This window comes from Tenrec ecaudatus, chromosome 18, assembly GCF_050624435.1.
Source record: "Tenrec ecaudatus isolate mTenEca1 chromosome 18, mTenEca1.hap1, whole genome shotgun sequence".
Classification (NCBI taxonomy): Eukaryota; Metazoa; Chordata; class Mammalia; order Afrosoricida; family Tenrecidae; genus Tenrec; species Tenrec ecaudatus.
Genome location: NC_134547.1, coordinates 6,498,762 through 6,512,327, shown reverse-complemented (window position 1 = coordinate 6,512,327; position 13,566 = coordinate 6,498,762). Strand labels below are relative to the sequence as shown.

Here is a 13,566-nt window from a genome sequence, read left to right as displayed (position 1 = left end):
TGCCTCAAGAGGATGAGGCTGAATCCCAGTGGAAGTTCACCTACCTTGGCCGCCTAGCTCCGACGTGGGCCGGAAGTACCTGGCAGTGAGTGACAGCCAACCTGCAAGAGAAAAGGGAGGAAAAAAACCAATACCCATGACATGCTGGGGATCGAACGACCATTTCACAGGGGTTGCCAGATTCATAAGAGTAGCAAAATGAAGTGATGAAGTACCAACAAAAATAATTTCATCGTGGGGGGGGGGGGTGTCACCACAACATGAAGACCTGTCTGAAAGGGTCGTGGCATTAGGCAGCTGGAGAAGCACTGCATCACAGGAGATGCAGCAGCTCCTGAGGCTGCGGAAACAGGCCAAGAAGAACTTGGAGACGAAGATCGACAAGTACACAGAGCTTTTTAAGACCCAAGGTCTCCCGGTCTGAGCCCAATAATGACATAGTCCTTCCACAACAACAACAAAAATTATTATCCACGGTACTCTTGAGAAAAGCCATCTAGATAAGACCCTAGGTGGAGAAGCACTACGGAGAGCAGATTACGGGGCAGGAGAAGCAGAGCGTTAGACAGGAAGAGGCAGGAGATGATTGGATGGAATGCTGACACACCGTGACGGGGGAGAGACGGGTAGCCCATCACAATGATCTACCTGTAACCCCTCCCATGGAACTGACAACAGACAAGTGGGTGAATGGAGACATGGGTCAGTGTAAGACATGAAATAATAAAGTATAAATTAGCAAAAGTTCCTGAGGGAGAGAGAGGTGAAAATGAGTTGCTAACGCCAAGGGCTCAAGTAGAAAGAAAAGGTTTGGAAAAGGATGATGGCTACAAATGTACAAATGTACTTGACACAATGGAAGGATGGATTGTGATAAGAGCTGTATGAGCACCCCACCCCCAATAAAATGACTTCAGATAAATAAAGTGTTTGAAAAGCAAGGATGTTCCATGATATGATCGCCTAAGACCAACGGGTGCATAAGCAAATGTGGCGAAGAAAGCTGATGTTGCCCGGCTATCAAAAGAGACAGTGTCTGGGGTCTTAAAGGCTTGAAGGTGAACAAGCGGCCATGTAGCTCAGAAGCAATAAAGCCCACATGGAAGAAGCACACCAGCTGGTGCGATTATGAGGTGCCAAAAGGACCTGGTATAAGTCAGTATGCAAAAAAAAAAAAAAAGAATATATATAATGAATGAAGGGGGAAGTGCAGTGTGGAGACCCGAGGCCCAAATGTCGACCACTGGAGATCCCCTCACAGAGGGGTTCAGGAGAGAAGATGGTTAATTAGGGTGCGAGGTAGTACTGATGAAGAACACAGCTATCCTCCAGATCCTGGATGCTTCCTCCCACCAACTACATGATCCGAATTCTACCTTGCAGGACTGGATAGGGCAGAGTTTGTACACTGGTGCATATGGGAGCTGGAAGCACAGGGAACCCAGGGTGGACGATACCGTCAGGAACAGGGGTGTGAGAGGTAATGCTGGGAGAGAGGAGGGTGAGTGGGTTGGAAAGGGGGAACTTATTACAAGGATCCACATGTGACCTTCTCCGGCAAAGAAGGGGGGGAAGGAAGACTCCGGATAGGGCAAGATATGACAAAATAAAAATCTGTGGTTTATCAAGGGCTCATGAGGGAGGGGCGAGCGGGGAGGGAGGGAATAAAAAATGAGGACATGATGCGGAGGGCTTAAGTGGAGAGCAAATGCTTTGAGAGTGATTAGGGCAAAGAATGTACAGATGTGCTTTATACAATTGATGTATGTATATGCATGGATTGTGATAAGAGTTGTATGAGCCCCTAATAAAACATTTAAAAAATATAAAATACAATATAATGACATCTTCACAAAAAAAAAAGAAAGAAAAGCAAGGATGTTACTTTGAGACCTGAGATGCGCCTGACCCAAACCATGGTATTGTCCATTGCCTCCTATGCTTGGAAAAGTTGGACATTAACCAGGAAGACAGAAGCACACTCGGTACATTTGGAGGGTGGTGCTGCAGGAACTATTGAAAGTACCATGGACTGCTCAAAGGTCCCAGGGGGCTGTCTCAGAAGGAGTTTGCCCAGAGTGTTCTTTGAGGCAAGGCTAGCCAGACTGGCATACTTTTGACATCTGGTCAGGAGAGCCAAGTCCTTGAAGAAGGGTGTGATGCTGGGTAAATTAGAAGGACAGAGGGAAACAGGAAGCCCTCACCGCGATGAGCTGACACAGAGGCAGCAACCATGGGCTCAGGTCGGGAACAAGGATGAGGCGGCTACAGGACAGAGCAGTGTCTCCTCCTGTGGGCCGTGTGGTTGTTGTGGGCTGGAACGGACTCAAGGACACCTAATGCCAGAGCACAACCCCAGGTCTCCCCCTCCTCAGAATAGTCTGGGAGCTGAGACCACCTTATTCCCAAAACCGGACTTCTCCACACCACAAAGTCTCAGTCATATTCCAAGGCCCAGCCCCCAGAGCCTAATCTGTGTGGTCAATCTACATCAGGAATCCTTGGGCCAGAGGACACTGTGAAGGTTGAGGAATCCAAAGCCCCAGGGCCACTGTTGAGGGTGACAGGCTTGTGATTCGCTGAGTCCTGGCCCCATTGGCTCTGCCCTTGATCATCATGTCTACGCTCAAGGACATGGATTCACACAGTGCCACCACCGGGGCATCAAGCACAGGAACAATGGTGAGGATGGCGCAGGACCAAGCAATGATTCATTCTGTTTGCACAGGTCGCTGTGGGTTGGAAATGACTCGCTGGCAGTGAACAACATCCCTGGGAACTCAGTTTCCCCTTGGACAGAGCAATCCGGATTCTCACCCCCTGAGCTCCACCCACAGTGGCCCCAACAGGAGTTGGAAGGGCCTGGTGACTTGTGTGCCTCCCTCTTGGGTCTTGACATGTAAACAAGCAAAGTCTATGTCCACTCACGGCAACTCAAAAGGGTCAGTGTCTCTACTTGTATTTTCAAGGACTGAATTGTCCCAAGTAGACCCCACATCCATTCTCCCCAGGCACCCATTGAATCCCAGGCGGCATGCCTTTTTGCACATAGCTGAGTATGTCACCCTTAATATCGCCCAGGACTCGCATCCTCAGTGAAGGAGCTCCCTAATCCACCCTGGCATGCTCTCCTCCTGACTGCATCTCCCAGTAGAAGATGCCCACGCATGGCTCATTGGTGGATTCATTCATTCAGCAATCAAAGTCTCCTCCCCTGCTCCAGGGCACGCCTTCCTCTCCGTATATGGAGTTCTCTCTCAGGCCCCACCAGAGTCCCATGCCAACAGGACTCACCCTCCTGAGAATTGGGAAGCTGGGACCCAGGCAGCCTGACCAGCCAGGGTCTGCCTCCCTGGCCTGCGCTGTGGTGTGTGAGGGCAAGTCCACAGACACCTCGTCAGGGGCTGAGCTTGGGATCCTCCCTGCTATCAGGGCTCCATTTAGAAAGGAGAAGACATTTCCCTCCGAGGTTCTGGCAGCGTGTGGTGTGAAGTTCCTTTTCTGTGGTCCTTCACTTTGGGACATCATCTGAATTTCCTGTTGGGGCTTCCTCTGAGACGTGTGACACCAGGGCCCTGGGCCTCTTCGTCCAAAGATGTTCCTGCTGCTGCTGCTGCCCCTGCTGCTGCTGCCACTGCCCCTGCTGGGTCAAGGTCAGTGAACAGTGGGGACGGTCAGTGGTGCTGAGCTGGAGCTGACGCCAATCTTTGTTCCCTACAGGGTTCTGGGTTCGGAATTCCAGATTCAAGCTACAGATCTCAAAGACCGTGACGGTGCAGCAAGGACTGTGTGTCTCTGTCCCCTGTATTGTCTCTTATCCCCAGAGGGATTGGAATCAATCTACCCCAGCTCTGGGCTACTGGTTCCGGGATGGGTCCAGTTATGTCAAAGACCCTCCTGTGACCACAAATGACCCCATGAGAAAAGCACAGGAGGAGACCAGGGACAGATTCCACCTCACTGGGGACCCTCGGAATTACAGCTGCTCCATGGACATCACAGATGCCAGGATGACCGACGTGGGATCCTACTTCTTTAGGATTGTCAGGGGAACTTATGTGAAATACAATTACAAATATGACCAGCTCTATGTGAATGTGACAGGTAAGAAGTGGGGGCCAGTAGAAGTGACAGCGGGGCCAGGTCCCCCTGCACCAGTGGGGTGCGTTCCCTCCTCCTCATGATGGGAGGGACAGAGGGAAGCAGGATGCTGCCTTTAGCAGGGAAGGATCCCGCCTGCCAGAGAAGAAGTTTCTTTCTGGGACCAGTAGCCAGTAACCACTTCCAGGGCTTTACTTTCTTTCTCTCTCTCCAGCCCTGACAGAGACCCCCAAAATCCACATCCACGGGACCCTAGAAGCTGGCCACCCCAGAAACATAACATGTGAGGTGCCATGGGCATGCAAGAGAGGGACACCCCCAATCTTCTCTTGGATTGGGGTTGCTCTCACATCCCAGGTCCCCATGGATCCCCACTCCTCCATCCTCACCTTCACCCCAGAGCCAGCACACAATGGCACGAACCTCACCTGCCGAGTGACCTTCCCCGGAGCAAATGTGACCACAGAGAGCACCATCCAGCTCATCGTGTCCTGTGAGTGCTGAGGCGAAAGCATGGGTCGCTTGGGAGAGTGGATGTTGGTGGAATGGGGCAGAGCCTGGAATACTGGGTGCTGGGTCCTACAAGAAGGGGCTCGTGAGGAATGGGACATTAGACACCATCTCCTTCCTGTTTCCTAAATTTCTGGGAGTAAATAGCCAACACCCTTCTTCCTGCTCCTGTAAAAGGGACTGTTATTTCTGTCTGTCCAGATAGACCGTAGAACCTGACCATCGGGTGTTGTAGGTGAGATGGCCCAGGTCGGGGGCCGACACTCCTCTCTGGGGCTGTGGGGGTCTGAGCGCTCTGCTCTCACAGCAGGTCTGAGGTCTTCTATCCATAGTGGACGAGGTCTGAGGCCAGGTGTCAGGACAGCAAGGGGGGCAAGTGCTCCGCTCAGGAGCCAATCTACAAAGGGCTTCACCTCACCCCTGACCTGTGGTCACCAAGGCCATTCAGGACCTTCTTGTGAAACCCAAGAGATGCAACTGTGACCAGCCCCAGACCAATGTCCCATTCCGAACTCAGCCCTCGTGCCTCACACGACCTGGCCCTGATTTCATCCTTTATGTTGGATTTCGTTCAGTTGGGATTCTCTCCCTAGTCTACAGAAGGAGACACCCATTGGCCCATTCTGCCTTTGTCACGTGCAATTCAGACACATTGGTCTTGTTCCTCATGGGGTGCACCGTCACCACTCACTGTCCATTCCCAAATGTCTCCACCACCGATCACAGAGGTTCAATGAGCCCTGAGCTATGGTTTTCTTCCCCCACTTTCCTCCCAGACTGACTAGCTGCTCATCAACTCATGTCTCTCTACAAGTCCATTTGCCAGTTTTATCTTCATTAATCAGCCCATAGTTCATGACTGACTTGGTTCATTCCAACTTGATGTCCTCATTGTGACTCCCTGGTTTTCCCAAGGTGGGGTGTGGGGTGTGATGTGTGTGAGTGTGTATGTGTGTGTGTGTTTGTGTGCTGCTTTATGACAGAGGTTCCCAACCTACCTAATGCCATGACCCTTTAATAGAGTTCCTCATGTGGTGGTGACCCCCCAACCATAAAATCACTTTCATTGCTCCTTCATCACTGTCATTTTGCTACAGTTATTGATCATGTGATCCCGTTGAAAGGGTCATTTAGCCCCAAAGGGGTCATGAGCAACATGTTGAGAACTGCTGCTTTGTGGTCCTGTGGGACTCTGAGGAGCCAAAAGAGAGTTTTTGTGAACATTCTCTATTCTCAAGATTAAAGAAGCCTGCAAGGCCAGGACTCTGTGTGAAGGGACACCTTTGCATTGGGAAATTGGAGGAGAGAACCAGTCACATTCTCACAGTTAAAAATCACCCCACAATATCCCCCCATCATAGTTTCCCCTTAGAGCTGTCTGTGACAAACACGTGGCTTTGCTAACTGTCCGGCAGCTTGATCTCTGGCCGTAGACATGTTACTGTGCTCCCTGATCAGGGGACAGGTGGGCTCCTTATCTGCCCCCAGCACTGGTGTTCGGTTCACCCACCTGTGGACTCAGGGACCTCAGCATCAAGATGCTGCCCACCATGTCATGTATGTAGGTGTCTGCGGTTGGTGGGACACGCATGCCCCATGACTATATAAGTTGGTGTAGGAATACATTGTTCTCTCTCTCTCTCTCTCTCTCTCTCTCTCTCTCTCTCTCTCTCTCTCTCCCACTCACAGGTGGTTCCACGGAGGAGGCTACCTCAAAATTTTTCTCTATTTCCTGCCTTCAATTACACCACCATCCCTTAGGACTCCTCTGCCTGTGGGCTGCCTCCCACATGGTCCTTTCTTTTGCTTTGCTGCACAGGCGCTGCTCGGTTCCTGCCCCCCTCCCCCCACCCCAATTGAAGGTGTGTGGAAAGCCTGCCTCCTTGAGTCTGATGTCATCTTTTCCCCAATTGCATATGAAAATTTTGTGTGTTACAATGTCATTGTACGATTGAGGAACCTGACTCAATAGCAGTCAGTTTGGTTTGGGGTTTACTGTACGTGTGTGTGTGTGTGTGTGTGTGTGTGTGTGTGTGTGTGTGTGTGTGTAGAAAGGGAAAGGGGAAAAGCCAAAAGGAGGCAGACCCTCAAGGAAATGGATGGACACAGCGTCTGCAACACTGGTCTGTAGTTGCTTAGGCAGATTCAGTGATGTGCTGCAGCCAGCGGGAAGGACTGCGCAGAGACATTGTTTCCAAATTCTGTGTACAGGGCTTTCTAGTTGAGCCCTGAAAACTAACCATGCTAGAAGTGTTTACACCATGGCAATTGGCAAGTGTTACACATTTGAGCTTTTTTGCTTCTTTTGTTTTGTTTTTGCTTTGTAGGAGTTGTTAAATAGTTACCTACAAACCACGGGCTGCATCCACCTATATGCTCATTGCCTCTGCCTTTCCCCACTTGAACATTCATTTGCAATTTCACAACAAAACTCATCTACTACCCTCGTCTCTGTTATTGTGGTCTTTGCTAGCTGCTGTCAACTCCGTTTTCACTTCTCAGCAACTCCATGTGGCAGAGTTGAGCTGTCCCATAAGGTTTCCCAGCTCAAATATTTTAGAAATCATTTTATTGGGAGCTCTTACAATTCTGATCACAATCCACACATATATCCATTGTGTCAAGCACATATGTACATTTATGGCTATCGTCATTCTCAAAACATTTGCCTTCTTCTTGGGCCCTTAATAGCAGCTCCTCATGTTTTCCCCTCCCTCCCACTTTTCCCCTTCCTCATGAACCCTTCATAATACATAATTATTATTATTATTCTGTCATCTGTTGTACTGTCTAATGTCTCCCTCTTCTATGCCCTCTTCTCTGCTGTCCATCCCCCAGGGAGGAGGCTATATGTTGATTCTTGTAATTAGTTCACCATTTCCACCCCACATTCCCTCTACCCTCCAGAGATCGCCACTCTCACCACTGGTCCTGAAGGAGTCATCTGACCTGGATTCCCTGTGTTTCCAGTTCCTATCTGTACCAATGTACATCTTCTAGTTTAGGTGCATTTGTAAGGTAGAACTGGGGTCATGATAGTGGAGGTAAGGAGGAAGCATTTAAGAACTAGAGGAAAGTTATATGTTTCATTGTTTCTACCCTGCACCCTGACTGGCTTGTCTCCTTCCCAAGACCCTTCAGTAAGGGGGTGTCCAGTTGTCTACCGATGGGTTTTGAGTCTCTACTCTCACCCTCATTTACAATGATATGACTTTTTGTACTTCGATGCTTGGTACCTGATCCCTTCGACAGCTCGTGGTTACACAGGCTGGTGTGCTTCTTCCACGTGGGCTTTGTTGCTTCTGAGCTAGATGGCCGCTTGTTTATCTTCAAGCCTTTAAGACCCCAGATGCTATAATCTTTTGATAGCCATGCACCATCCACTTTCTTCACCACATTTGCTTGTGCACACATTTTTCTTCATCAATTGTGTCGGGAAGGTTGCATCCTGGAATGCCAATTCAACAGAACAAAGTGTTCTCGCATTGAGTAAGTGCTTGAGTAGAGGCCCAATGTCCATTTGTTGCCTTAGTACTTATCCTGTAAATATATGCACATAGGTCTGTTTCCCTACACAGATATAAATATATATTCCATATGTACATTCCAGTCTTTAGACCTCTATAAATACCCGTTGTCAGCTAGTGCTTTCCTCTATTTCCTTTTACTTTTCTCTTGTCCCACTATCATGCTCAGCCTTCATTTGGGTTTCAGGAATTTCTCTCAGTTACCTTGCCCTTGCTGACTCCCTACCAGGCCTCTCACACCCTCCTTGCTAATGATTTTGGATCACTTATTGCTCCCCTGTCCCTGGGTTGATCAGCACTACCTCCTCGCCCCCTCCTATTCCTCTCCGGTGTCCTCCCGGAACCATTGGTCCCATTGTTTTCTCCTCCAGACTATTCATCCAGTCTATCTTATCTAGATAGATCTGTAGAGATAATAATATGCACCAAAAATCAAGTCAGCAAGATAGGCAGTGAGTGAGAACACTGCTATGACAACAAAAAAAGGAAACCAATTATCCATAGACGAATAAATTAATTAATAGAAAATAATTTAAAAAGGAAGAAAAACCTGTAAATACATCAAGGTCTGATTTTTGATTGCTAGGCATGTCCTTCAGTCAGGTCCAATGGGGTACCACGCTTTGGCCCCAGAGTCTGTCCTTTGTACTCCCTCGGGGGCTCCCTGCTTTGCTCCCATGGTTGCTCTACCGCACGCCTTTAGTGGTTTCCCTCAGTGTCACAGGGTCAGTCTGGGCCAGTCCCACCCCTTAGTCTCCAGTGTTGTCCTCGGGGGTCTTGCACACACCCTTAGTACATAAGCTCTGATTGGAAATAGGTTCTCTCTCTGCGCTGACCTGGCTGCTGAGATCATGTCAGTCCCGGAGGTGAGCGTGCTACCACGAAAGGTGTCTTACCCCTTTATTTTATTCGCTCTCCTATCTTCTATGACTTGACAAAAACCTTTATGCATTATCACTGTACAATTGCTCGTAGTGGCCCCTCGGTTGTTAGAGACTCATTTCCTCTGACAGTTATGGAAACAAATCTGGAGATCACACGATAGAATGTTGCAAAACCAATGACTTTTTCCTCACAAATATATTTTTTTTCAACAACATAAATGATTACTCTACACATGGAATGCCCGAATAGAATACACAGAAATCAAATTGACAACATCTGTGGGAACAGACAATGGAGAAGTTCAACATTCCGTAGGCACAACAAGGCCAGGAGCCAGATCATCAATGGCTCATATGTAAGTCCAAGTTGAGGTTGAAGAAAACTTAAACAAGTCCATGAAAGCCAAAGGATAACTCTGAGTACATCCCAACTGAATTTTCAGAACACCTCAAGACTAGATTTGACTCCTTGAAAATGCATGGGAGAAAATCTGAGGAGCTGTGGGAAAACATGAAGAACATCCTGCATGAAGAAAGGAAACGCTGATTTGAAAAGACAGGAAAGAAAGAAAAGGTCAACATGGATGTCCGTAGAGACTCTGACACTTGCTGTGACTGATATGTCATCTCCTGTCAACTTTCCAAGGGGTGGAGTCTACCCTGTCAATCAGGTTGCAGGTGATGACCTCATTTGGAGATGCAATGGAGAGAAATAGCTCACTGCAGGTGGGACACACACTCTCTTCCTGCCAGACATTCTGTTGACAAGCTACATGGAGCTATGCTGATGGCAGCCAGAGACTTGGAGCTGGAGGAACCAGCACTGAGATGCTTGCACTGCCACTGGATCCACAAGACCTTTCACCCTCTGGCCAGTGATCTTCCTGCATTCAATGTCACTGCATGTGTTGCTTGAGTCTGAAGAGGTATTTACAGACTGGTGTCAGATGTATGGGCTAATATCAGACTTATGGACTTGATAAAGACTCGGCTGGGATGTTTTCTCAATATACATTTGCTCTTTGATATAAAGCTCTTTCTCACCCACTCTCTAAAGTACCCAGACTAAACACATTATGGTACCTTGGGAGTGGGGTCCTGGAGAAACAAATCATTAGCTAGAGAGTAGATATTCTTTTGACCTCTCCTTCGTGGTTGTTTTTCTTCTTTGTCTAGACAGAGATCAGAGAAAACCACACTGTTTACCCAGTGGGTTTTCTGGGGAAAATACAAGAAGTAGAAAAATAGAAAGTTTGTGAGCCCACTTTCTTTCAGCCAGTAAAATTTTATCTTTGGATGGGTTTAGGCCATGTCTGCAAAGAAAGTTTTGAAAAGATATGCCTCACCCAGAACTTTGGGGTACTCAGGAACCAGTAGTCTTTGTCAGAAGCTGGAGAAAATCTAGAACCATGAAGAAAACTCCTCTCTGGGACTGAATGTTAAAGGGAGCTTGTAAGCAGGCTAAATAAAACGCTTGCTAGGTGACCACCTGGATCTACTTGTTGAGAAAAAGTGGGAGAAATGCAGCAATAAAGAGATGGGTTGAGTTTGGCCACTGACACCTGTGAACTTGGTTTACAGGAAAAAAATAAGATGAGAGAGGGTGGACTGATCTAAAGTTCATGACCTAGCACAAGAGGGTTAGGCTTGTTGAGTATTGGTGAGAGTCCAGGGTCTAACAGCAAGGCGACCTGTGGAGGCTGAGTGAGGCAGCCCACATTGAGTTGACCAGAACCTGACCAGATGGAGATTTTTGAGACTGTGTCCTGGTGCATATTGTTGTTCACTTTATGGATGGCCTGTCCCGATTTGACTGCTTATGGATGCAGATTTCACAAGGTTCCAACTGGAATGAATATTCTTCTTGCCAAAAAATAGGATTGTCTCCTCAGAGGACTGGGTTGATGTAAGTGGGCAATATATACATTGGATACCCAAAACTGAGGGGATAAAGGCATGAAGTAGTTGGCTTACAAACTTTCATAGGTGGGGGAACATATTCACAGGATTATAGCATCAAGCATGTGTTACTTAATTGCAATTGTGAAGCTAAAGAATTATGTACAGGTGCCAAGTTGGCAAAGGGTGGATTGAGTTAGGTTATTGTGCCAACCTGGCCGATAAACACATGTGGGGTTAATTGAAGGGCAGAGAGGTAAATGGTCGAGTGAGCCTCGCCTTTCTTGTTCTCAGGTCTCTTGCTTTCTGATGGTCCGACCAGGGTGTAGTTGCCTTAGCCACTTCCCTGCTTTAGCCAGTAAGGCTCACTTCCTGTAAGACTGCCCTGAGGAGAAACCACATGGATCTATCCCGATGCAGCCCTGGGTGCTGGAGCAGCCATGTGGAGACCCCTGCCAGGGCTGAGATGTTTACACATCCACTGACTTGGTTTTCTTCCTGTAATCGGCATCATTGTGTGTGTTTTGTGAGATGGAGGAGTACTTTGTGGACTGGTGTGGGACATATGGGTTAACGTTGGACATGTGGGCTTGGGCAGCACTGGGTTGGGATGTTTTCTTTTTGCGCACTTACCCTTTATATAAAACTCTCTCTTATTCATGAGTTTCTGTGGATTTGTTTCTCTAAAGTACCCAGACTTACACACCCACATATGAGTATGCCCAGGTTGTTTTCTCTAGTCCAGTGGTTCCTAAACTTCCTAATGCCATGACCCTTTCATGCAGTTCCTCATGTTGTGGGAACCCCGCAACCATGAAATTATTTTTGTTACTACTTCATCACTGTCATTTTGCTACTGATATGATTCAGGCGACCCCTGTGAAAGGGTGATTTGACCCCCAAAGGAGTCTGGACCCACAGGTTGAGAACTGCTGCTCTAGTCAACCCAGACTAACACAGCTTGCTCTTGAAGGTTCCGTAGCTACAACAAATGGAAGAATTGAGGTCAAAGAGCCGAACAGAGAAATGTCAAAGGGAAGCTCAAGAAGACAAAGTAGAATCTTATCATGAAATGCACAGTAATGTTAAGTACAATCCCAGCAGCCCTAAGAAGCAGTTCCGCCCTGTATGACACAGTCACTGAAGGTTGGCATGGACCAAGTGGCAGTGGGTTTGGATTTGGGTGTTGGTGTGTTCAGATGTCTGAATGGGAGGACTGGGGCTCACCCCACAACATCATGTCTTTTCAGGGAACCCTAGTTCCGGGTCAGAAGTCATTGAGGGCATCGCCTGGGGAGTTGGCGTCACGATCCTGCTCGCTCTCTGCCTGTGTCTCATCTTCTGCATGTGAGTGGTGGAATGGCGCTTACACCCTATGGGTGTCATAGCGCCGTGTGGGGGAAAGGCCAGCCCCTGCAACTAACCATGGGTTCAGTAAGCACAATTGTACGATTAAGATCTATATAAAGATTATAATAAAGCCGTAACGAAATAGGAGAGAGAGTCAACTAAAGAAGTCAGACACATTTCATGGTAGCATGCTCACCTCCTGCATGGCCACGATCTTACCTGCCAGGTGCACACACAGCGTGGGCCAAGGACAGGAGAGCGAGGCGAGGTGGGGAGCACAGGACAGAGTTTTCTGTATTGCTAACCAAGGCTTATTAGTACTTAGGTAGAGTGATTACAGGTAAGCACACACGGCACAGGAAGGGGATGAGCTAGGGGTGTGCAGGCAGTAGGAAGGGGAGGGACTACGGGTATACATGTGACAAGAAGAGCGGACCCTAGATTCATGATGGTGGCCTGACCTTGGTCACCCTTGAGTGAGCTTGACCTCCCTGGACTTGCCTTGAGGGAAACAACCTATTATTATCCTTATCAGAAGGGAGTGGGTCCTATTTAGGGTGGGACAGACTATACAGTCTGCTTGCTCTAGATGGCTGCTAGTCCTTATGGAAAACAACCCTGGCCTACTTCTGTTGACCTCCATGTGCACAGTCATTTGCCACATGTAGCAAGCAGCTAAGTTTGGCATATATTTGGGGGAGACAACTTTGGAGAAATCTTTGTTTCCCACAGCGCCATGCAACTAATTGTTTTCATTATTACTAACACCAAAAATTAATTGGGTCCTCACTTTCCATCCTGGACCCCAACATTGACTCGGAGGAGACGGTGGTAGCTCATAGCTTTAAAACCTTAAAGATTTGCTCAAAATTGATCTTTACATGAATAAACAGTAGGTTAAACAAGACATAAACAGACCCCCTGAGTATGGGGTAATGAGGGGTTCCATGGTAGACACCTTGCTTTCCACGTGAGTGGCCTGAGTTTGATCTCCAACCGATGCAGCCCCAGCGGTCGTTGTCAGTGGAGGTTCCCATGTCTCTCTGGTGTTGGTCAGGTTTCAGGGGAGCTTCCAGAATACCATGGACTAGGAAGAAAGACCTGCGGGTTGAGAGAAAATCAGTCAATGAAAGCCCTAAGGATTGCAAAGTTCAGGTCCACAATCACAGGGATGGTGCAGGACCGAGAGCTATTTGTTCCATTGCACGTGGACAAATCATGCACACGTTGTACAGCAATGAACAGCCTCCATGATGGGATATACATCGGTGCTGGGGTTCAAATCACTTAACGAC

General features: G+C 48.1%; 1 protein-coding gene across 1 annotated transcript in view; it reads left to right on the top strand.

The window, feature by feature from the left end:
* Nucleotides 1-322: 322 nt before the first annotated feature.
* LOC142432642 (sialic acid-binding Ig-like lectin 10) overlaps nt 323-13,566 on the top strand; it is a 77,032-nt gene continuing 63,788 nt past the window's right edge. Inside the window, exons 1-6 of the mRNA XM_075537863.1 lie at nt 323-418; nt 3,596-3,653; nt 3,721-3,773; nt 3,825-4,104; nt 4,502-4,594; nt 12,172-12,268. Of these exons, the coding sequence (XP_075393978.1) occupies nt 323-418; nt 3,596-3,653; nt 3,721-3,773; nt 3,825-4,104; nt 4,502-4,594; nt 12,172-12,268 (677 nt within the window). The remainder of the gene's footprint in view (nt 419-3,595; nt 3,654-3,720; nt 3,774-3,824; nt 4,105-4,501; nt 4,595-12,171; nt 12,269-13,566) is intronic.